The following is a 22,943-nucleotide window of genomic DNA, read 5'->3' as shown; positions in this document are numbered from 1 at the left end:
AAGCGGAGTCCTCGGCGCTCTCAACTCCGAGGGTTGGACGGGAGCGAATCGCGGTGCCACGCGCCCCGGCGACGGCTCCAAAAAGCCGGACCTTTGGGCGACGGCAGGACCCAGGCGGTCGCGTGGCCCCGGGCAACGCCGCTGCGGACTCGCGCCACCAGCGCCCCCGCCGCGGTCCTGCGGAGGGTGCCTGGGGCGAGGAGCCAGGGGCACCCCGTGCACGGGCGCCTCCCGCGCCAGCGACCCGGGGACCCGCTCCGCCCTCGGCCAGGTCTGGTCCCGGGGATGACCGGCCGCACGAGCTGGGCGGGGACAGGCGCGGCCCACGTGACCCAGAGGGCGGCACCCGGACCTCGCCCTGCCGTCCGGCCGCCGCGGGTCTGCAGCGCCCCGCAGCCCTGCGCTCTGCGCGCCTCGCCTGGCCGCTGTCGCCCCGCTGCGCCGCCCTGCGCCCTAACCCAACGCCCTGCGCCCTGCCCCCGTCGCCTTCCTTTCCCTCGCAGGAGCGAGCAACCCCAGGGTCCCGGCCGGCTCAGCGTGTCCCGCGGAGAGGGACAGGTGAGTGCGCCGAGAGCTGGAGAGGCAGGGTGGGGGGCGCCTGGCCTGGGGACCGAGGCTCAGGGAGCGGTGGCGGCGGGGACGCGGACGCTCAGCAGCTGTGAAGCACCCAGCACCCGGAACTCCAATCCCCAAGCTCCCCTGGACACCTTGATCAGACCGGATCTGGGACCTGGGGGAGCAGTGGATTTGGGACACGGTGGTGTCTCTTTTAATGAGAAGTCCCCCTGCGGGATGGTAGAGGAGGCTCTAGCCCCGGCTCCCGGGGACCCCTGGCTGTGTGGGGAGACCTCCCTCCTGGGCTGCCCTGCGTCTTGGGGAGAGGCCCCCGGTGTCTCCCAGGTGGAAGGAGGTGGCCTCTCCCGCCTTCCTTGCAAGCCTTCAGCAGCCCCAGTTGGGTGGAACTCATCTGGTTCGTGGATGGCCCACCCCCTGCCGCCTTGTGGGGGGGTGGGGAGGCGCCGGGCGGCGGGCACAGCCTCACCCAGAGATTTGCGGGCTCAGACTCCTGCTTCCTCCTGACCTCAGCTAAGTGCTGAGGCCCCTGCTCGTCTTCACAGGAAGCCTGGGCCGGGCCTTCACCCTTGTCCTTTGCTCAGCTGGCGTGTGCGTTTGTCGTCCTGTCTGTCTGTCTTCTTGTCTGTCTGTCCTCTTGTCTGTGTACCTCTTCCTGAGGGCTGGCGTGGGAAGGAGGACTGAGGGCCCGCTGCCCTTGACGTGCACAGACCACGCAGCGCCGAGGGCCCGGGCAGCCCGCAGGGACGCTCGCTGGCACCGCGGGTGCAGCTCGTCGGGCGCTCCTGTCCCGGGACCCCACCCCTCCAGCCGACCGCCGGTCCAACTCCCCTGACCCCAGCAAGGCCAGCGCTCTTCCGGGCAAGGCCCCTTCCCGCCCCGCCCCTGGGCTCCTCCGCCTGGCGCGGCCTTGGCGTCCCATCCAGAGGGCACAACCCTGGATGCCCCGCGGGGTTAGGTGAGGGCACGCAACGAGGGGCGCCCTTGGGGAAGCCAGCAGAGTGTGTGCCTGGGGGGACGGGACGGGGGAGGCCCAGGGCCCTGCCGGCTAAGGGGAAGGTGACGTTGGTGTCCTTGATGACAGTGCGGTGATGGCTGGTGCGTGGCCCCCACCCGGGGGGTTGGGTGAGCCTTCCAGGGCTGCCTGTCACAGTCTTCTCAGAAGCAGTCCCCAGAGCAAGAACCCACTGCCCCCCTCCCCGCTCTACCCTCCCCGTAACGGCCCCACCTCATTCTAACACCCGGGCCCTTATACAGAGCTGCAGAGGGAAGCCAGCTAGGCCAACCACTGTCCATGGTACAGATGGGGAAACTGAGGACCCCGAGGGAAGAGGCACCACCCCAGGTCACAGGGCTGGCTGGTACCTGAACTGGAATGGAGCCCAGCTCCTAACTTCCAGCCCCGTCCCCACCCTGGGGACCCCACCCTGGGGACCAGAGCCAAGCTCCTTGTGCATATGCAGAGCCCGGGTTCCCGTGTGATGAGGTGAAGCAGCAACTTCCCAGAGGACTCCGGGAGCAGAGCGTGGGCCCCCACAGCGTGGGCAGGTAGGGGCCGGCAGGAAGCGCAGAACACCTGCCCAGCCCTTGGCCTTGGCGGCTGGCACCATTTCACAGCTTACAGGTGCTGCACCGTAGGTGTGCTTGGAGCACCTGCAGGGTGCCAGGTGGAAGTCTGCCCATTTTGCAGCTGATGAGGGCTGGGGATATGATTCCTACCAACAGGCACCCAGACCGGCTCAGGACAGCACTGGGGAACTGCCCACAGAGGGTTAATGCTGCAGGGGCCACATGGGCACCTCCACCTCCCCTCCTTCCCCCAGGCATATGCCCACATCCTGATCAGCACTGGCACTTGGCCACACGCCTGGACTCGGAGGCAGACTCTGCCCATGGCTCGCTGGGAAGTGAGTGCAGGCCCCTGGCTTGGCTTTCCAGTTTCTCTTCCTCAACAGGGGACCCCTCAACCGCACTGCTGCTCCAAGGGTCCCTGGAGCCCCTGCCGGCCCAGGAGCTGGTGAGGCCATGTCTTCACGGGGAGGACCTCCTTGCTGCCAGATGTCACTCCAGTTAGGCCAAAACAGGAATTAAAATCTTCCGTGGGTAAAGGCGACGTGCCCTTCATTTTCAGTGGTATCAGTCTGGTGCAGGTCATTTTCTGACACCAGTTTCATTATCTGCTTCCTGCTTCCTAATCAGCCAGTCTTAATCACCACCCCTCTCTCCCTTGCAGCCATTAAACCATTAGGGCATGCTGACAGTCACAGATTAAATCGTGATTACGGCTGAGCACTGGAGCAGGCGCAGATTCAAACGTTTTGTTCAGGAACCTCATGATCAGAAGCTGTTTGCACAGAAATTGAAAATGGGAAGACAGTGCCTGCTGGAGCCTCCTGCTCCCCACCTCACCCCTCCAGCCGGGGCAGCCCTGCACCCTCCAGGCTGGGGGTCCCCACCCTGTATTGCTCTGTTCTGGCTGGAGGGGTGTCGGGTGCAGAGGAGATGGCCTGGCAGTGCCTGGGGGAGGGGCTGCCCCTTCCACACTCCAAGGGCCACCAACTCTAAGGACCTTATATGGGCCTGAAGCAAACCAGAGAGGATGCTAGCCCTGGGTCCCCAAAATGCCAGTGACTTTTGGTTTCTGCATTTTAATGCTGAAGTCAAATGCATTCTCTGTTTAAGATTAGTGTCAAGAGAGCTTTTAAAAGCACCAAGCCTCAGCATCGCATGAAGCACCAGATGGGAACAGTGGGGCACGGCAGTAGGTAAAGGGCCATGCCACCGGGCCGTGGGACTTGACCCCACTGGTTGGACACACTCCCCTGCAAAGGGGTATTTGAAACCTGGAAACACCCTACCTCCCTCCTCCCCTTGCACCTCCTACTCTTAAGGAAGTTGGACTGGAGATAAAAATCATCACGAGTGCCAAGATCTGTCAGGTGACTTCCAACCCAAGAGGTCCCAGCAGTCTTCCCTTGGTCTTGCTCTGTTGGATACATGTGTTTCTAAACCACCGTTGTGTGATTTCCAACTTTATCAATCAGAGGATAGTGAACACAATGTCACTTTCCTTGATAACTCGAGGTCACTATTGGAACCTCAGACACTGCGCGCTCCCGGGGAAGACAGCGGGTCCTAGTCCCATTCCATTGAGTTTGCCCTCCGGCCTCACTCCAGGGAGCCACTGCCCCGCCGGCCCCTCCCTGCCCTGACCGAGGCTCCTGCCCCTCCCCAGGTCCTCTGGCCTCCTGCTGTCTTGGCTGTTTGAACTGAGGATTCAAATAGACGTCCTTAGTGGAAACGAGCGTTAATGGAGAGTGGGCAGACTTGAGGGGGGCAGGTGGAGCGAGGCGACGTACCGCTGGGCGTGAAGCCACGTGGGCCCTGTGGGGGTGGGCCCTGACCCCCTAGGCGCTGGTCACTGCGTGCCCGAGAGAGCTGACCTCCCAGGACACGCACAGGGCGCTTTGTGCCTTTTCTTTGGCTTTTCTCCCTCATACTTGCACATTTCAGTCTCTTCAAACAAGGACCAGAATTTTCACTTCTCCTTTAGAAGCAGGGGAATGATACTGAGTCAGCTGACGGCCACAGTTATTTTGCCCCTTCTGAAAATAGAATTTCAATGGATGCTCTTCTTAGGATACAATATTTTTTTTTCATGATATGGTGAAAAATAAAAACGAACAAAGCTCAGTCATCTATCAGAAAAGAGCTTTTTGTTCCCCATTTTTAAAAACCAGAAAGCTACAGTGCTCCACAGGAGTGCCAAGAATGATTTTTGTTTTAGCCTCTTCTTGTCCAAAATGTATATTGAACTTTAAACGACAGGAGTTTGAATGCTTACAGCACATCAGGGAAGGCTCTTAATGCTTTCCTCTCTCACAGCATCATGACCAAGAGGAGAGACATTGAGGACTCGGTGGATAATTTTAAGAGATCATTTTGCGCCAATTTGAGAGCACAAGCCAGAGAACGTTTTAGCCAACATCTGTGGCATTCAGGGACGTCTCTGGAACGTTTGATTTAAAATAGAATCTGGGTGCTGCCCAAAAAATATCATTTTCCTTGTTAACCAGTTGTGCAGCAAACTGAAGTCCATTTCCAGGACAAAGTTTTACTAACTTTTTCATGAGAAACGTTTTCTATCAGTCCACAGCCCAGAAAGAGCAATGTGTCCAGGGGTTCAGAAGCAGTTTGGGTTGGTTTTAAGGTTCCTCATCAAAAGCAGCCAGAATGAGCCCTGTCTGAAATTGCAGAGAAAGTGGATTTAAGTCCTCACAGAACACTTGCTGAGGCCACACAGTGGTTTTCAAAGCTTTAGTTGCCCTTGCTGAACACATCATCCCAGGAAAATCTTCCCCAAGCCTCAGCACCCAGGCAGAGCTGATCCCTGTGTGAGAGCACATCCTCAGGCTGGAGGGCTCCCGGGCAGGGCCTGCTGTGGTCTGCTGAGCCTGGAGCACAGACAGGTCCCTGCCACGTGTCCTGGGAAGACAAAGTCACTGCCCTCATGGAGCTTGGACAGACGGTAACTAACGTGGCCTCACCAGCTCTCAGGACCTATAAAAAAGCATTAGAGGGATAAGAAGCACTGGAGACAGAAGTGCCGAGAAGTGCCAAGGGTGGTTGGGGGGAGCAGTCCTCTCTGGGGAATAAGGGAAGCTTTGCAGTGCTGCCCCAGAGTGCACACATTCAGGAGTGACCTCCTTGGGCTGGCAATGCTGTAATTTCATACCTGGCTGTAATATCACATTGGCGCCAAGTGTCAAGCCTGTGTCATCTCTGAAAAGACAAGGAGGATTCGTCCCAATTGTCTGCTCAGCCACCCCTGTGACCATCACCGTCCTGCCCCACCCATCAGAGACACCCATCCCATGGGGCCAAGGCTCTCTGTGACTTGCCCCTAGCCGAGTTAACAAGTCTCCTCCTGAGCTTTGTGCCTCACTGGGATCTGAGAACCAAGAGCAGCGTCAAACTCGAGTGTGCACACAAACCACCTGGGGAGCTTGTTGAGATGCAGGTTCTGAAGTAGTAAGTCTGGGGTAGAGACTAAGAACCTGCATTTCTAACAAGCCCCCAGTGGTGCTGCTGGTTCAAGGATCGCACTTTGAGCTGCAGGGCTCCAAAGTTCAGCCTGTCTTGGTTGCTGAGGTTTGGGTTTTCTTTCTTCTGTTTACTTTGATTGGGGTCAGGACTGGTGCACTTCACAAAAGGGCAGTGAGAGCATCTGAAGCTTCAGCTCCTGATCCGTGGAGTGTCTAGAAACATAGTTGAATCAAATCAGAGGCCTGGAGGGGGGCATGCCTCAGAGCAGGCAAGGGTATATTTAAAGCTCCCAGTGATGCCAGTGTACAACCTGGCTTCAGACTGGCTGCTGGGCAGTCTCCCACAGCCAACTCCCCTCAAGTAAATAAAGCTCACCTGCTGGTTGTCTCCCACCCCCACTTTTCATTCTCCCCTCATCTCACATCACTTGTGCCTGGCCATAGAAAGTGTGCAAATGATCCCAGCACAAATATTGTGCTTGAATCACGTGACCATGACCACTCAGCTTCCCAGGGCACCCCAACCTGCCCGATGGCAGGGAAAGCAGAAGCCAGTAAGGCCTTCTAGATGCTGGAAGTCTCCCCATCTTTGCTGCCTGGGGAGTCAAGTTTCCAGATCCCCCGACCCACACGGACCCTGCCCCCTCAGTGAAATACTGCTCCAGGAGGGCAGGGGGGTGCACCAAAACTTGGCCATGAGGTTGACAGGAAGTTAACTTCTGCTCTAAGATGTTCCAAGGTGAGAAGCCTGAGGGATGGAGCCTTTCTCTCAGGGCACATTTTTCCCTGCCTGATACTGAAACCACTGGGATTTCTTTTGCAACGGAAAGAGAATGGGGCCCCGTGGCTGTGTGTGATCCCGCATGGCCCGTGCTCCAGAGCCCATCTCATTAAAATTTTAGTGTGGGGATTTTACACGTAGATTCACATTGTTAAACTACATGGATATCCAGACAGCACTTGCAGGTGTTAGAAAAGTATTTAGCTCAGGAACAGGCAACTCTCTTCCTTTGCTTTCGGTTGTGCCCCAAGCTCTGTGAGTTCGCCGGCATCCCCAGCTTCCTGGGGCTAACCCAAGGACCCTATGATATTCTAGGTGAGACCCCGATAAGCTGCAGAGATGGGGAAAAAACTGGATCTTTCCAAGCTAACCGACGAAGAGGCCAAACACGTCTGGGAAGTTGTTCAGCGAGACTTCGATCTCAGGAAAAAAGAAGAAGAAAGACTGGAGTAAGTGTTGGCCCAGCCCGTGAGGCCCCACGCTCCTCCCACCTCCTCCCGAGGGGCTGGCACTGGGGGGTGCTCTTCTGGGGGGCCACGGGCCAGGGGTGCAGGGTGAAGGGCAGTGGGCAGGAAGCCAGGCTCTGGGAAATATTTCTGCTTTCCGGCCTCGGTTTCCTCGAACAAGGGGATCTGAATTCCCACCTAAACCTTCCGTTGTCCGCTGAGTTTTAGTTCAACTTGGACATCTTCCAGGGAGGCAGCATCTCCTAAGCCAGGTGGTTCTGAGCCCAGATTTTCAGAGTAATAGAGCTAAAGGAGATAAACGGGGAAAGTCTCGATGACATTCTGAAATATCCAGAACACTGAAATTGAAGGATTTGAGTTGGCATTTCCCCTTTCTTTTCTGGGGGGTTAGGTGGCACCCCGCCCTGGCCCATTTGGCATTGCTCTCCCCCTGCCTGAGCCTAAATGCCACTGTCAATGGTTTCCTCCCCGCACGTCCCCCACCCCTTCCCCCAAGCCCCAGCGCGCATTTATTCCTTGGGCTTCCTTACTGTCCTTCCGGGGTCTTCCATGGACTGGGCACCTCGTTGAGCAGGAGATGTTTGAGCAAAGACTTGGAGGAGGCATGGCAGTAGCCTAACTCCGGCTGGCAGACGTGCTGCAGGGCAGAGGCCCGTGGCAGGGCCGGCGAGCTGGAGCAGTGGGAGCAGGGGCCGGGGAGCATGGGTGGGAGGGGTGGGCCCTCCAAGACCCCCCCAGAACCCTGGCCTTGCCCTGAGTGAAAGGAGGAGCCCTGAGCGGACGCCCAACCTTAGACCGGCCGTGCGGTAGAGAGGCTGGACGCACGGGGAGGAGAGCTGGCCAGGCTGCGGGGTGCCATGTCCCCGCAGACGGAGGCACCCAGGGCAGCCTCAGGGTCTGCGGCCCAAGCAAGGGAGAGGATGGAGTGGGGTGGGAAGGCATGGGTGGGGCCGGCGGGGCAGAAGCCAGGATGTGGGTTCGGATGCGTGACGTGGAGGCTGTGTGGTGGCCAGCAGTGGACCCATCACAGCCTGACCTGGGCAGGCGGCACGTGGGAGTTCGCGCCCTCTCCATGGTGTCGGGATGAGTTTTCTGTGGGCGCAGTAACCACCTGCCATCAGCTTAGTGACTTCTCAGCACGCAGGCTTAGCGCCGCGCAGTTCTGGGGCTCGGAAGCGCAGCTGGTGGCTGGGCATGGCCAGCGGGCGCGGTGTCATCGGCGCAGCCTGCAGCGTTGTTGGCCTGCCGTGGGGGTGCTTACTTAATAGCCCAAAGCCTGGCCGTGGGCAGGGGCCGTCCACGGTGTGATGCTATGATGGGCTCTTCTGTCACCACTGGGAACGCGGATGCCCAAGGCAGCAGCCTGGAAGGTCTTCCTCACGGTCATGTCCAGTCCAGACCACCGAAGCCCAGACAGCACTGCGGGGACTGGTCATGCCTCTGCAAAGTCGGGTCTAGCTGGAGGTGCCTTTGGGAAGGAAAGTGGGGGTCAGTGAAGGGCTTTTGTGTTTCTTACTCGTTTTTGATAGTTTAATCTCTTGTTCGCCTATGGGTTAAATACACCACAAATGATAGAGCTGCCTCCACCTGGGAGAAATCCTCCAGGACTCCAGGGGGCCGCAGGGCCCAGGGCATGTGGTCACGAGGGCAGGAGATGCGGGTTCGAGTTCTGCTGGGACAGGGCACAGTTGGGACTCAGGAAGGGCAGGAGCTGAAGCGGCTTGGCATGGAGCCTCTGGGTTCCTGACACCGAGCTAGTGGCTAAAATACCAGCAGCCCGCTGTGGAAGGGAGAGAATCTCCAAAACAGGGAACCCCCTCTTCCCCAGCTCTTACTAATGCTCGGCTGCACCTTGGACCAACTTCAACACAATCACTGGTTTCTTGCCACCACCATCCCCCGCTCTCTGCGACGCGTCTCTGGGCCTCTCCTTGGCCACGTCCTTGCCCCCAGCTACTTGTTCTTTCGTCTGTGAATCAACAGTGAAAGCCTGAGTGGGGAAACAGGTGCTCAGGTAGCCACCGAATGGACCGAGGTCACAAGCTTGGCAGTTCAGGAATTGTTCAGATGCATTTTAATGTACTTCCAAAAGAATGCGAAAGCGAGAGCCCAGCTCCAGAAACTAGCAAGGTTGTTGATAAGACAGATTTCCTGGAGGAAGAAAAAAGAAACAGCTGTGAAACAAAGTAACAAACACAGCCATTTCCTTGGAAAGAGGTTTACTGCCCTGAGTATGAGTCAGGTAGACAGGAGCTGTAAGCTCGGGGCCAACTCACCAAGAGCAAATTTGCCAAGAGATCGGTGTGCGAAACGGCCAGCTCACGGAATATACCAATTTGAAAACAATTAAACCGAAAAAAAAAAAAGGTGTTTCTTTTACTATTTACCAAGTTAACAGAGACAGGTGTTAGGTAGATGCCTGCTCGGTGTTTCTCCCCGAGTGTGAGCGCCTTTGGGTGAAAGAACGCTGGGGCGAAGGTGCCCGTACCTGGGCCCAACGGTCGGACCAGCGCACCTTGGATTTTTTTCTCTGTCAATCGTGTGACAAGTCAGCTGGCCCAAACCCGGACGTTGCGACAGAACTAAGTGCCTGTCACCACTACGAAACTAGTTTCACCAATGCCTGTGTGGCCTGCTCGCTCTCCCCCAGATCTTCCACAGGTGTCCCTCCACGGGGCTGGGAAGTTAGACCCCAATTAGACTTTTAATTTATATATCAAAATGTCAAACATGAAGTTATGGCCTCCAGCTGGCAGCGTCCCCTCCCAGCCTGTGAAAGGCAGAAGCTGGTGGCTGCTGGGTGTGCCCCTGCGTGGGAATCTCTAACCCATTCCTGGTAGAATTGGACCTGTTCCTGAGCAGCCTGGACAGATGGGAATTTCCCCCGGGGGCTCTGGGCTCCTGAGTAGCAGGCCTGGAGAGAGAATGCCAAAACGCTCTCCTTGCAGGCTCTCCCAGGAGATGAACGAGCGGGAAGAGGGGAGGCCGTCTTGCCTGTGATCTAGCCCCCGGCGGACAGAAGTCTCCCTATATTTGGCCTGGGCACCTAGGGATTTGGGCAGGGGGCGGTTTCTCCTACAGAGCAGCATGTTACTGAGGCTTCCCAAAAGAACACAGGAGCACGCCCCAGAGAATCGAACATTCAAAGATGCCCAGAAGCATGATGTTAACGATAACAGAACAGACGTTAGGAGAGATCTGACTTGCTGTGGACCCACTGAGCCTCGGGATATTTCAGGTCCTCAGGGGAGAGGACGGCCCTCCGCACACTAAGGCTCCTGTCCAGTGCTGCTCTTGGGTTTCCACGGGGACGGCCACTTCTGGGTGGTGGATGGAGGGAAGTTTCCAGGTGTGGGCAAAAAAAACGAGGTTTGGTTAAAAAATCAGGCTCCTTCCATGTGGCCTTCACTGACCTGCCACCCAGGAAGGAGGGCCCGTGGGGGGTCAAGAGACCAACCCCTGGAGGGGAGAGGGCAGGTGGGAGGCGAGCCAGGTAAGGCTTCCAGGGGGAGGGGCCAGCTCCTGGTGCGGGAAGCTCAGAACCACAGACGTTCTTCTGGAAGGCCACCTGTCCTCACTGTTCGCCTGCTCTTTCACCCCTGCCCCTTCTCCTTTGGGGTGTAGCCCTCTTGGAGAACTCCAGCCAACCCGGGGCAAGGGAGCAGGGGGTCTTGTGCCTGCAGGGTCCTGGGGTCAGCATGAGGGTGGGGGGGGGGGGTGCCAAGCGTGAGGCCAAGCATTGGGGGGCGTCTTCTTTGGGGCCTTGGACTCACCCCTGGAAGGCGATGCAGCTCACATCGGGCAGCTGTCCTCATGCAGCCTCGGCGAGGGTCAGTGACCTTCCTGGTGGCCTGGACCCTTTTCCTCCACTGCCAGGGCCTCGAGCCTGCAGCTGCCTCCACTATCCCCCCTCCCCTCTGGTCCCCACTTGGTGTATCAGCATGGCCAAGCACCATATGCAAAAAAAAAGCAGCAAGACTTTCCTTTGACCCTAACGCCTCCCGCTCACCGCTGACCCTCTTCTCTGGAAGGGCAGTCACTCCAGGGCCCCGCTTCCCCACGTCCACCTCGTGTTCCTCTGAAGTTGCTCTGGCAACAGATGCCCGGTGTCAAAGCCCATGCCTCTCCCGCCCTTCACAGCGCTGGGCAGTGCCCTCCTCGCCGACCCTCGGACTGTCCTTGGCTCGCCTTAGTCTGCGTTCTCCTGAGTTTTCTACGTGGTTACTTCGAAGGCTCCTCTTTCTTCCTGGCTCCTTAGTGGAATAAGTTGCCAAAGAAGTATCCTTCCAAAGGAATGGGCCCAAAGCTATCACAGACAAATCTTTCAAACTCACAAAGAACCAAGAATTCCATTGCTTTATAAACCACTTCATACCAGAAAACATTAGCTGGCCTGACCCTTTTCCCCCTCGCTGGCAAAGATAAAAGAAAATTACAGCCCAGTTTAGTCACCATATTAGCATTCTTTATTACAGAAGCCAAGAGTCAAGAGTGGCTATCTAAATTTAAAGGAATTAAAATGAAATAAAATCTAAAATTCAATTCCTCAGTCTCACTCGCCACATTTTGTGTTTTCAACAGTCATACATGAGTTCCGTGGCTCCCATGTTGGACAGGGCAGATTTAAAATGCCCCATCTTCTCAAAGTTGTGTTGGGCGGTGCGGGCTAAAGAGACAAAACCTACGACCCTATCAGTACCACAGAGTAGTGTTTGGTAGCATGCAATTAGTATTTCTGGTTTTTTTAATTAGCAGCATAGAAATAAAAGGACACTTTGTCAACATAATTAAAAAACCCTCAAACAATGGCCATCATGATGTGTTAACATTAGAAACAGGAAAAGGATCCCCATCATCACCATGTACTTTAACATTGTTCTGGAAGTGCTAGCCAATGCAATTAGAGAAGACAGCAAAATAAATGGCGTATCTATGAACAGCAGGAGCCCAAAATATTATCCATGAGTAATGAAAACCCAAGATAATTGTCTTATAAAACCAAGAAAAAGAGAATTTTGTAATTGGGCTAATTACAAAAGAACGTGAAAAAAAAAATCAGTGCCCATTTTTAAACATAAAAAGTAATCCATTAGAAATTATATAGAAAAAAAATCTTACCCATCATAAGCATATAATGTACCCGGAAGTATAAATATAAGAAATGTATACAATCAGTATGAAGAATAGTATAAAATACTACTGTGGGGCATACCAAAATTTTGAATAAGAGCCTAGATGGTAAGGTTGTCTCACTGAAAGTAGTCTGTTCCTTAGGAATTAGTGAATTGCAATCCCAACCAAATTCCCAGGGCATTTTGGGGAGTTTAATTATAGAAGAACAAAGATGTGAAATGAAACAGTTTAAATAAGGAAAATAGAAAGAAGAACCTTGCCCATGAGATAAATATTTTAATGCTACATGAATTAACATCATGTAGACCTTTCACAGACATAGATAATCAATGAAACAGCATGGAAAGTCCTGGAATGCATCCATGTACACGTAAGAATTTCTATTTCAGTAAAGGTGACATTTCATATCAGTTTAGGAAAGGGAAGGCTTGGTTGAAGCTAAGTGTGGTGACAATTGACTAACCATTTGAGGGGGGAAAGTTCAACCCCAATTAGACTTTTAATTTATATATCAAAATGTCTATCATGAAGTTATGAACATTACTGGAATAAAATAGAGGAAAAAATATGTGTCATCTTGGGGTAGAAGTCTGAGAACAACTGTACAAATCACAACAGAAAACACTGATAAGTATTGACTGAAAAAAATACGAACATCTAAATTTAAAAGTAAGTAATTTTTTTAAAATTTGCAAGAAACATTTTCAACAAACGTAGCAAATATTAATATCCTGGATATAGAGAGTGCTTTTTAAGATCAGGAAGATAAATCAGTTTACCAGATTACAGACATATGAGAACCCCAATTTTTAAATAGGAAAGTGAAGTGAACAGGACATTCACAGAATAAGAAATGCACATAGCCAATAAACCTGAAAAATAAGGTAGTGATAACAGAAATGCAAACTTCAAGAAAAATATACCATTTTCACATATTTCTGAAGATGAATTTAGAGTCCCAGTACTCAGCCAGATTAGAAGATGACTAAAGAGTGACCACTGATGAGATGTTAAATTAGCACTCTCTTTACAGAGCCCAGTTTGGTACGTGGTGTGAGAGCCTTAAAAATGCACTCACCCACTCTTGAAACTGCTGAGGGCTCCTCTGAAAGGCCATCCCGCAAAACAGATCAAGCAAAAATGTCCTTTACAAAAATTGTAAGAGTGAAGAATTAGAAAGAACCCACTGTCCAAAATTAAATGCTTTATGTCAATGCATTGGATTTAACAATAGATCACTCAGCAGCCATTAAAAAGAGTGCTATAGAATAAATAAATAGACATGAAAAGTTCACAATATATTGTGTACAAAATGCAGCTTTTGAGAACGTATAGATTTATCCGAATTTTTTTAAAATTCATACAAAGATCTTTTACAGTAGCCAAGGCTAAACTTCCCTGAGCCCTTCTCAGTGTGAGGCACACACCCACGCGTGCCATCACCACTTTGTCTCCTTTGCCGAATCTTCCTCGACCAGGTCAGTGTCCGGTGTTGGAGGGTCCCTGGCCTCAGCCCTCTCCTCCTCTCTACATATCCTCACTCCCGAGTGACCTCTCCCAGCTTCAGGTCAGCACGGCCCACAGACACTTTCCACCATGATGGACGTGCTCTGTGTCTGCATTCTCCAATATGGCGGCCGCCGGCCCCACGTGGCTGCTGAGCACTTGAAATGCGCCTGATGCAACTGGAGAATGGGACTTTTTATTGTATTGGCTTTTAACTATTCTAAATGTGAACAACCACGTGTGGCTGGTGGCCGCCATATTGGACAGCCCAGGTTTCTAGACAAGGAGTCCTAAATTTCAGCCTTCCACCCAGATTTTCTCTGACCCTCTGACTCTCACCCTCTGCATCCAGGCAGCATGTCCATACAGAAGTCTCAGCTCCTCCTCCACTCCCTGAAGCCCCTCTGCCCCATCCCAAGGCATCTCTTCCACCCCAGCCCACCGTGGCAGCCTCATCTTGGCTGCTGTGCCCTGTCCCCCTGCTTTCCAACTTCTAGTGCCATGGACCTTCCAGCCACTTCCCTGACACCCAGGCATGCTCCACCCAGGCCAGTGGCTTTCGCAGGTCCCCCTTTTGCTCTCTCCTTTATCTCTTTTCAAATGTCACCTCCTCAGGGACACCTCCCTTGACTACACTTTCTAAAACAGCCACTGCCCTCGCCACACTCCCTCCCTCTGCTTAGCCCATGTCCCTTTCTCCTCAGGCCTTAGCGCTTCTCTGATGTTGTAGTCATCATTTACTCATCCAGTTCTGGCCCCTGTGCTGGTCTTGATTTTCCTTGCTGTCGCGTCCCCCGCACAGAAGGGCTCAGTAGCTCTTTGCTACACCCCTGAAAACTACCGGGGGCTTGGTCTACACCACCTCGTCGAATCCTGAGACACCTGAGCTGTGGCTGCTGTCATCCCCGTTAGCAGGTGGAGATGACGGCTGAGGCAGGGCGCCCCGCTGTCAGCGCGGCCAGGCGGACCTGGGCCTTTGCGCCTTTCTCTCTCCTACGTATCCATGTTCGCTCGTGTTCCTTGGGCATTAAAAAGGTTTCGAGGACATAAAGGTGATCACGTTATGATTGTGTCGTCGTTTCAGGAAGACCGGCACCTCCGTGGAGGGAGCACCCAGCTCAGTCTTCAACACCCTCCCCCCAAGAAGAGCCCAGACCCCCGGGGTCACCCCCCACCCTGAACGCACACAGGTCTGGACCTCTGGCTGATTTTTGCCTTGCCTTCTAGAGGTTCATGTAAAGTCTTCTCAGTCACTGATTCCTGACTTTTAGGCTGGCCCCTCTGGGGTGGTCTTGGTAGAGACTACTGGGTATTCCTAAAACCCAGAGAGCACGGCCCCGGGGCGCGTGGTGGAACTCGGGTGAGCCCGTCCTTGGGTAGGTGCGGAGCTAAACAGAACGCCCTCTTATAAGGGGCACAGCCCACAAATCAAATATTAGTCCTGCCAACCCTACCCGGAAAAGCAAACAGGCAGGGAGGAGGGTTCGTAATCTCCGCAAACAGACCAACATTCCTGAGAAATCTATGAAAGACCTTCCGCGGCAGAGGAGGACAGAGCACCGCCTGGAAAAAAAAGCTAAAGGAAGGAATTGGAAGGCACCCTTAGCCAGGCCACTTGGCTTGGCTGGGGGTCCAGGACCGAAGAAACGGGGCAGAAATAGGAAATCTGCTGCAGCGCGGGGCCTGGAGACGGCTCTGCGTTGACCACGCTCCAGCAGCTGCAGCGGGTCTCACCACGTCCTCAGGCCACCGCGCACTTCCTCTTTGCGGTTTCTTTTCCTCAGCATCTTGGCCATCCCGCCAAGGACCTCAGAGAGCTTCAGCCAGTTTCTATTTCCCTCATTACAGTTCCTGATGTTCGTTCATAAAATCAGGAGCTCTAGGTCCATGCAATGCCCAATGTATTGTTACTACATTATGTTTGTCCTCTGGCTGCCTTTTTATTCTTAATTTCAAAATTCCTAAAATGTACAACAACGCCCCTTTCCCCTGCCCCTGGTAACTTCTAATCGACTTTCTGGCTCTACGAATTTGCCTATTCTCAACATTTCATATGAGGGGACTTGTACAATTTTTGTCAGTTTGTCTGGCTTCGCTCAGCAAAATGTGCGCAGGGCTCATCCATGCAGTCGCCCTTCTCGGAACTGCACTGCTCTTTGTGGCCTGATGATACCCCGTTGTGTGGGGGGACCACATTTTCTTTACCCGTTTGTCTGCTGATGGACACTTGAGCTGTTTCCACCTTTTGGTGATTGTGAAAAGCGCTTCGGTGGACGTTGGTGTAAAATGCGCATTTGCCTCCCCGTTTTCCGTATCTCTGAGTATATACCTAGGTGTGGAATTGCCATTATGGCAATCCTAGGTTTAACTTTCAAAGGAGCTGCCAAACCGTTTCCCGAAGGGGCTGCACCCTTTTACGGTCCCAGCAGCACCTGTCCGCGGTCGTTTTTGACAGCCGTGCTGAGTTCGGTGGCCACACTCTTGATATCTTGCCCCTTGGTTCCGCGACTCACTGGGTCTTTAATTCCGCTGCACCTCCTTCGCAGAGCCATACCTGGGCACGTCTTCAAGTCCTTGTTTCCTGGAGAACGGCGTGGGGTGGTGGCTTTGTGCTTGAGAATCTTGCTCTTCTTCCTGGCTGGGGATAAACTCTCGGCTCCCGCACTTGTTCCCGAGGACTCTAGATGCTGCTGTCCTGTAGGAGGAGGAGGGTCCACACCGTAAAGGTGCCCACGCCTGCATCCCCCAGCCTGTGGCCTTGAGACCAGATTGTCCTGGGTCACCCGGCTGGACCCAGTGTAACCACAGAGTGGAGGGAGGAGCGCGGCAGGAGAGCGAAGAGTCGGGAGTCGAAGCACGAGGGTCTCAACCCGCTCTTGCCAGCTTTGGATCTGGAGGAGGGGGCCACGAGCCAAGGCATGTGTGGGCCTCCAAGAACCTGGCAAAGGTGAGGGATCGGATTCTCCCCTAGACGCTCCAGGAGCCACACAGCCTGGCCGGTGACACCCATGTCCGGCTTTGCTCTCCAGAACTGTGAAATAGCGCGTTTGTCGTTGAAGCCGCTAAGTTTGCGGCCGTTTCTTACAGCAGCAGCGGGAAACCCGCGCCCTGCTGCGCTGCTTGGAGCGCTCGGTGTTGCAGGGAAGCCTCACGCCAGCCTGAATTTTGTTCCGCTCAAGGTGGCCTGCGCCCTCCTGCTCGAACTGGCAGGAATTTTACTTCATCCTTGTAACAGGGCACTTTGGTCCCTCTCGTGCCTAGTGCCTAGCACCCAGCGACCTTTCTCCTGGGAAGATCCAGCTCTCTTTTTTGGTTTCTGGTTGGGAGAGTGTGTGAATCCTTCATGTGGTAACTGCTACTGTGACCCGGTCGAAAACCCACTCGTGCCCGGCTAAGGTGAGCGAAGAAAATGCATTTCTCTGGTTCCCTGCCTAATCTGCCTTTTGAGCCCCACCCCTGGAGAAGCAAGGAAGCTTCAACTTGCCCGTTTCTGATCACCCAGATCCTGCCCACTGGATCCATCTCTTTCTCAGGGTCCCCACCCCTGCTGTTTGCCGGGGAGCTGGGGGCTGGGTGTTGGTAGGGGCTCGGGGCCCTCCCCTTGTAGTGACAGAGTGATGGGGTCTTAAGTCCACGCACCGCCCGCTGACCCCGGCTGGCCCCTGGCACAGAGCCAGGGGGCATCTGGCCAGGCGCTGGGACCTGCACTCTCCACTGAGATGCAGGATCCTGCCGTCATGTGCTTGGCCTCTTCACATGTACCCCTAGATCTGCCGGCCCCCTGGCCTGCCTCCACTTGCTGGGGTGCAGTCTAGTGGTCACGGGTCTCTGGATCCCCACTGCCCCAACATCCAGGTGGTGGAGACCAGAGCTACCAGCCCAGGTGCGTCTCCTCCCCGGCCCCCGCCATGGGCCACGCTCCTCCTGGCTCTGGCAGCCGGCCCGGCCTGCACCTGGAGGGGTGCACCGGCCCTGGGGTGCTCGGAACTTCCCCATGCTCCTGCAGGGTCCCCACCACAGCCCCCTCTGGATACCACCCCAAGCGGAGAACATGACGACTCATCAGCCCGGCCCCTGCACCCTGCCCCCGTTCCCCACTGTCCCAGCACTTCTGGTCTCCAGAGGCTCCGTTTACTGCCTGGCATTCACTCCCTCCGCCACTGCAGGCACCTTCTCTCGCCTCGTTTCCATCTCTTCATCCTTTCCTGCCTTCTGGGAAGGCAAACTTTACTTGTCAATCAGAAGTTCTCAAACGTGTGGCCTTCAGGAACCTTTTACATTCTTAAATTATATGGGCTCCAACGTGCTTTTGTTTATATGGGTTATATTTATCAATACTTATTACCATATTAGACATTGAAACAGAGAATGTTTAAATTTTGTGTTCATTCACTTAAAAATAATAATAAATCCCTTACATGTGGACATAACATTTTTGTGAAAAATAATTATTTTTCCAGAACAAAAACATGAGCAAGAAGAGTGATGTTGTCTAGTTTTTAAAATACCTTTGATGTCTGGCATAATAGAAAATGTATGGTTTCTCATATTGACATATGCATTCAATGTGTTACAAGATGTTTTGTTTGAAGTATAGGAAGAAAATCTCCCTATGCCTTCCACACATAGGAGTTGGAAAAGAGAGGAGTACCTTAATAGCCTTTCAGATAACTGTGGATGTTCTTCTTTGCTATCATGTGGTAGTTTCTTAAAGATTCGTTGCAATGTGGAATCTGAAGCCACATTGTATTAGTCAGCCAAAGAGGTGCTAATGCAAAGTACCAGAAATCTTTTGGCTTTCATAAAGAGTATTTATTTAGGGTAAAAGCTTACAGTTACAAGGCCCTGAAGAGTCCAACTCTAGGCACCATCAGAGGCACTTCCTCACCCAAAGTCTGTTGCCACACATTGAAGCAAGATGGCGGGCGATGTCTGCAAGGACCCAGCCTTCCTCTTCCTCTTAAGGCTCCGAGATCCCATCTCTTTCCCATCTCAGCTGTAGGCTGGCATAAGGGCTCGCCTCTCTTCCTCTGGGGCTTGTTTCTTTCCAGGCTCAGCTGCTCTGTTCTCTTCACAAGGTCAACTATAGACTATCAGGCTCATCTCTCTTCCCAAGGCCACAGGATCCTCTGAGTATCTTCTCTGTGTGTCTACTTCTGTGTATTCTTGATTGAGCATCTGTTTATATAGCCCACCAAGGGGACCGGAATTTAACCTGAGTTATATTCTACTGGCATGGTCAAAGCAAAGCCCTAATCTTAACATAATTTAATCAAAGTCATCTCAGCTAAATCTAATGCAATCAAAGGGTGTTACTCCCAGAGGAACAGACCAGTTTACAAACATAATCAATGTCTCTTTTTAGAATTCATGAATAATATCAAACTGCCACACACATCAATGAATATTTCCTTACCCATTACATTATAATCCACTGGTCTCTCTTGCGCTTGGAGTGGGTCTTTGACCCATGCATGATTTTATAACACCACACGTTGGTCATATGGAAAATACTGGTTTGCTGGATTATGTAGGTCTTCCAAATGTTGACACATTAATTATACATAACCAAAAAACGCTCAATGTTGTTTTTTTGTCTCATCAGAAATCTGTATTAGGAAACTGTCAAGCTCATGGCGGCAGATATATTTTCCAAGCTCTACTTTGCCTTGAAACCTTGACTGTTTACCTTTACCAACAAATATTTTCAATTTTTTTCCTTTTTTCATTTTTGAAACAATGTCTGCCGAACACCCAAGGCAGTTTCCTTTCTCTCTCAGTGGTTCTTTTATGTACACGTGGTATGTTATGGAAAAAGTTCAGCCACCCAATTCTCATCGAGAGCATCGTTTCTCGACATGCAGGGGCAGTGCGTTTGTATACTTCCTGCTTCACCACACAGTGTGACCGCTCTCTCTGCCTTGATCCGTGGAGCAGTGGTGACCTTGAGGACCCTCTTAAAGGGTCTTAGAGGCCTCTGAGAGACCCCAGACCACACTTTGAGAACCACCCTTCTACACCAGAGGATCTGCTCTTCCACGGTGTGCATTGTGGCGTCTCCCGCCCTGGTCGATTCTGATTCCTCGCTATCTTTATTGTAGCCGGCTCTTCTCCACCTCAGGAACCACAGCCCGTGGTCTTTCTACTGTTGCCTGGTTTCTCCCTGTACCTGGGGCCCCCCTCTCGAGTCTGTGCCTCCTCATGTCCCATTCAGCCCCTCAGCCAGGCTGGTCCCACCTCTACTCTGCTGATTGTCCCAGCCCAAGGGGCCTTTAACTCCTGAAAGCAGTGCTGAACCCGCGTCTTCCTGCTCGCGTTTCCCTGCAGGGGGGCGTGGAGCAGCGAGGCAGCTGGGCAGACCTGGCGTTTGCGATGAGAAGGGCCACGGGTTGCCCTGGCCCCTCGCCCTCTCCTGACCTGAGCGCCCATAGCCTCTCCTGCCCCGCGGCTGGCAGGCGACATCTGGGGTTGCTCTGCGGGACCCGGAGCGGGTCTCAGCTACCCTCCCTTCCTGTTCTCCAGTGATGGAGAAGGAAGTTGTGTCTCACGGAATCTGAAGCCGAGGGTAATGACTCTTTCTCCCAAGTTCAGCCTTCTTTCGGTAGCAATCTCCAGCCGCCGCCTCGCCCAGAGAGAATGTGGGTCCACCCACAGCAGAGGGGACGGTGCACAGCTTGCCTCCCCATTTTCTGGTTGAAGCAGTTACAGCAAGAGTGGGCATGCAGGGAACAGGCCCCCTTTGTTCCTGCGCCAGGTGCTCGGTCGATTCAACTTGAGGCACAGTCTCCTGCCGGTGCACCTTCCTCCAGGCTGTAATTGGTGGGTGGTCCTTCTTGACTTCTACAACTGGTTAGCCACTTTTTTCTTGGTTTTTGAAGCTCTAGAAAGAGTTATATATATATATATATGTATGTGTTTATGTGATTTATTCCTGCCCCCCAGATGAATCCCTCATCTGTCTGCTGATGTCCGCTCGTTGTCTGCTCACTGTATCTGTTCCCTGTGTCTGCTCTCTATGTCTGCTCATCTTCTTTAGGAGGCACCAGGAACCAAACCTGGAACCTCCCATGTGGGAGGCGAGTGCCCAACCACTAGAGCCACATCCACTCCCTGCTCGTGTCTGCTTGTTTGTCTGTTCATTGCCTCAGTTCATTGCATCTGTTCATCTTCTTAGGGAGGCACCAGGCACCAAACCCAGGACCTCCCATGTGGGAGGCAGGCACCCAACTGCCTAAGCCACATCTGCTCCCCAGTTTTATTTTTGTTTCTGTCTTTGTAGGTATTTTAATGAAAAGTCTTTGGGAGGGAAATCAGTGAAGTTCGGCCAATGCCCTCTAAATCATTGTCTTTACCCTCTCCCATGCTCTGGGGTGTCCCTGTCAGAAACCATAGTGCAAGGTTCTCAAAAGACAAGGGCACCTCACATCAGCTGAACTTTTGTCAGAAAGAATGGATTCATTTTATCTAGCTGAAAACTAAAAGCACTGCGTTGTGGCAGACCTTCTCTGAAAGGCAGAGCGAGATGAATGTACTCCTTATCTGGGCAAGCAGTGGACAGTCGGGTCAGCTTGGCAGGGTCACCAGGAAGCCGTGTCAATAAACGCCTGTTGGCCAAGGAACGCTGCGGTTTGCCTCGGACTTCCGGGTGCCGGATAATTCCTGCTCTGGAAAGTCCCTGTGCTCTCTTATGGCAAAAGGGGATTCGGTTCCGCTCCGGCTCCCCTGCTGGAAGAGCCCCAAACAGTGTCCAGAAGAAGCACCTGGTTTTGCCCTCAGGGCTCTGACTGCTCTGGGGATGGGAGGCAGGCAGCCACCCGCCACCCAAGCACAAGGCTCCTACAACAGGGCGCCCACCTGCCTCCACTCACTCGCTCTTGCCTGGTCTGAGGGCGGCCACCTCGGGCGCACCTGGCAGAGCAGGTGTGGCCTGGCAGGAGCCAGCATCGGCCTGCCCACCTGCTATGGAGCGAGCCTTTCTTCTTGGCTCTCCCGGCCCTGCTCTCCTGCTCCGACCAGCCCTGACCCTCCTGGATTCTTCTCTCTCCCTGACTTCCCGTTAAACCCTTAGACTGGGCAGCAGTTTGCTTCCAGATTACCACACGGCTGGATCCAGCTGTACCTCTGGGCCCCTACCTGCACGTGGACCCACCTGGCCCAACCTGGGCTCGGTCCAGCTGCACCTCCAGGCCCCCACCTGCATGTGGACCCACCTGGCCCAACCTGGGCTCGGTCCAGCTGCACCTCCAGGCCCCCACCTGTACGTGGACCCACCTGGCCCAACCTGCTGGGCTCCCCGGAGCCACCGTCCCCCCCAAGGGACATGGACGCTGGCACTGAAGACGACAGCCTGGCGTCCGCCCCCACCGCGAATGCCTGGGTGCTGTCGGCGCATTTGGGCTCTGCACCAGAAAGCTCCGCGTTGGGGCTCAGAGCTGAGGAGAGGACTCGGGGTTCGGGGCCTCCAGCGAGCCTCTTCCCGTTGTATTTGGCTCCGTGAGGTTGTGTGGGCAGTGGGGGGACCGCCCGCCTGGGGGGTCTGAGCCGTTAGGTTGGTGGCCCTTCGGCGATGATCACAAGTCAGGGGCGTCCTGCCTGGAGGAATGAACGTTTGCAAACAGTCACAAAAATGTTTCCATACAAGGTTATTTCTATGAAAAACCAAGTATGTCTGACCATGCATCAGCCAAGGCTTTCCAGGGAAACAAAACCAAGAGGATGCGTTTGTGTGTGTGTAGATTTTTGTGTGTATACATATGTTCATATTTGGTTATCTAGTTTAAGGAATGGGCTCGTGTGATTGTGGGGTTGGCAGATGCGCAGTGTGCAGAGCAAGCCAGCAGCCCGGAATCTCAGACAGGAGCCGACGCTGCAGTCCGAGGCAGCAGCTCTTCTCTGGGAAACCTGGGTGTTTTGCTCTTCGGGCCCCCCGCTGATGGGGTGAGGCCGGCCCCTGGCCGAGGGCCATCCCCTTGACCTAACGTGACCCAATGGCACATGCCAATCCCATCGCTGAAATCCCCCTGCAGGGACCTCTAGGCCAGCACAGGCCAAACAACGGGTCACCGTCGCCCAGCCACGCCCAGCCCACAGCACATGCTTGAGCCCAGCTCGTCGTCCCCCAGGGGTCTGCCTGGGGTGCCTGGGCCTGACTCTCGGCCACTGTTTTCTGCTTATGAGAAAGTTCCTGTGAGTGTGAGTCTTAGTTTGCCAGGCTGCTGTGCCCAGCACCACACAGTGGGGTGGCTCAAACCGCAGGCACTTACCAGCTCACAGTTTGGGAAGCCAGAAGCCCGCTTCCTCCCGGGGCCGGTAGTGTCCTGGAGATGCCATCGCTCTCTCCGCTCTGGTTTGTCCTGGCTTCCGGCTTCTTCAGGGCTTCTCCCCCATCGGCATCCAGACGTCCTGTCTTCAGCAGGCCTCAGTCCAGGGCTCAGGACC

At 54.0% G+C, this 22,943-nt stretch overlaps 1 protein-coding gene across 2 annotated transcripts in view; it reads left to right on the top strand.

Moving 5' to 3' along the window:
• The first annotated feature begins 477 nt into the window (after window positions 1-477).
• The window catches only part of MLPH (melanophilin), a 56,870-nt gene continuing 34,404 nt past the window's right edge, over window positions 478-22,943 (top strand). For both annotated transcript variants that reach the window (XR_009186424.2, XM_058299840.1), the window contains exons 1-2: window positions 478-558; window positions 6,715-6,848. Coding sequence is in view for 1 of the 2 variants with exons in the window: in XM_058299840.1 (XP_058155823.1) it covers window positions 6,739-6,848 (110 nt within the window). In the remaining variant the exon portion in view is untranslated. The remainder of the gene's footprint in view (window positions 559-6,714; window positions 6,849-22,943) is intronic.

Source organism: Dasypus novemcinctus, chromosome 7 (assembly GCF_030445035.2).
Source record: "Dasypus novemcinctus isolate mDasNov1 chromosome 7, mDasNov1.1.hap2, whole genome shotgun sequence".
Lineage (NCBI taxonomy): Eukaryota > Metazoa > Chordata > Mammalia > Cingulata > Dasypodidae > Dasypus > Dasypus novemcinctus.
This window is presented reverse-complemented; position numbering and strand designations above follow the sequence as displayed.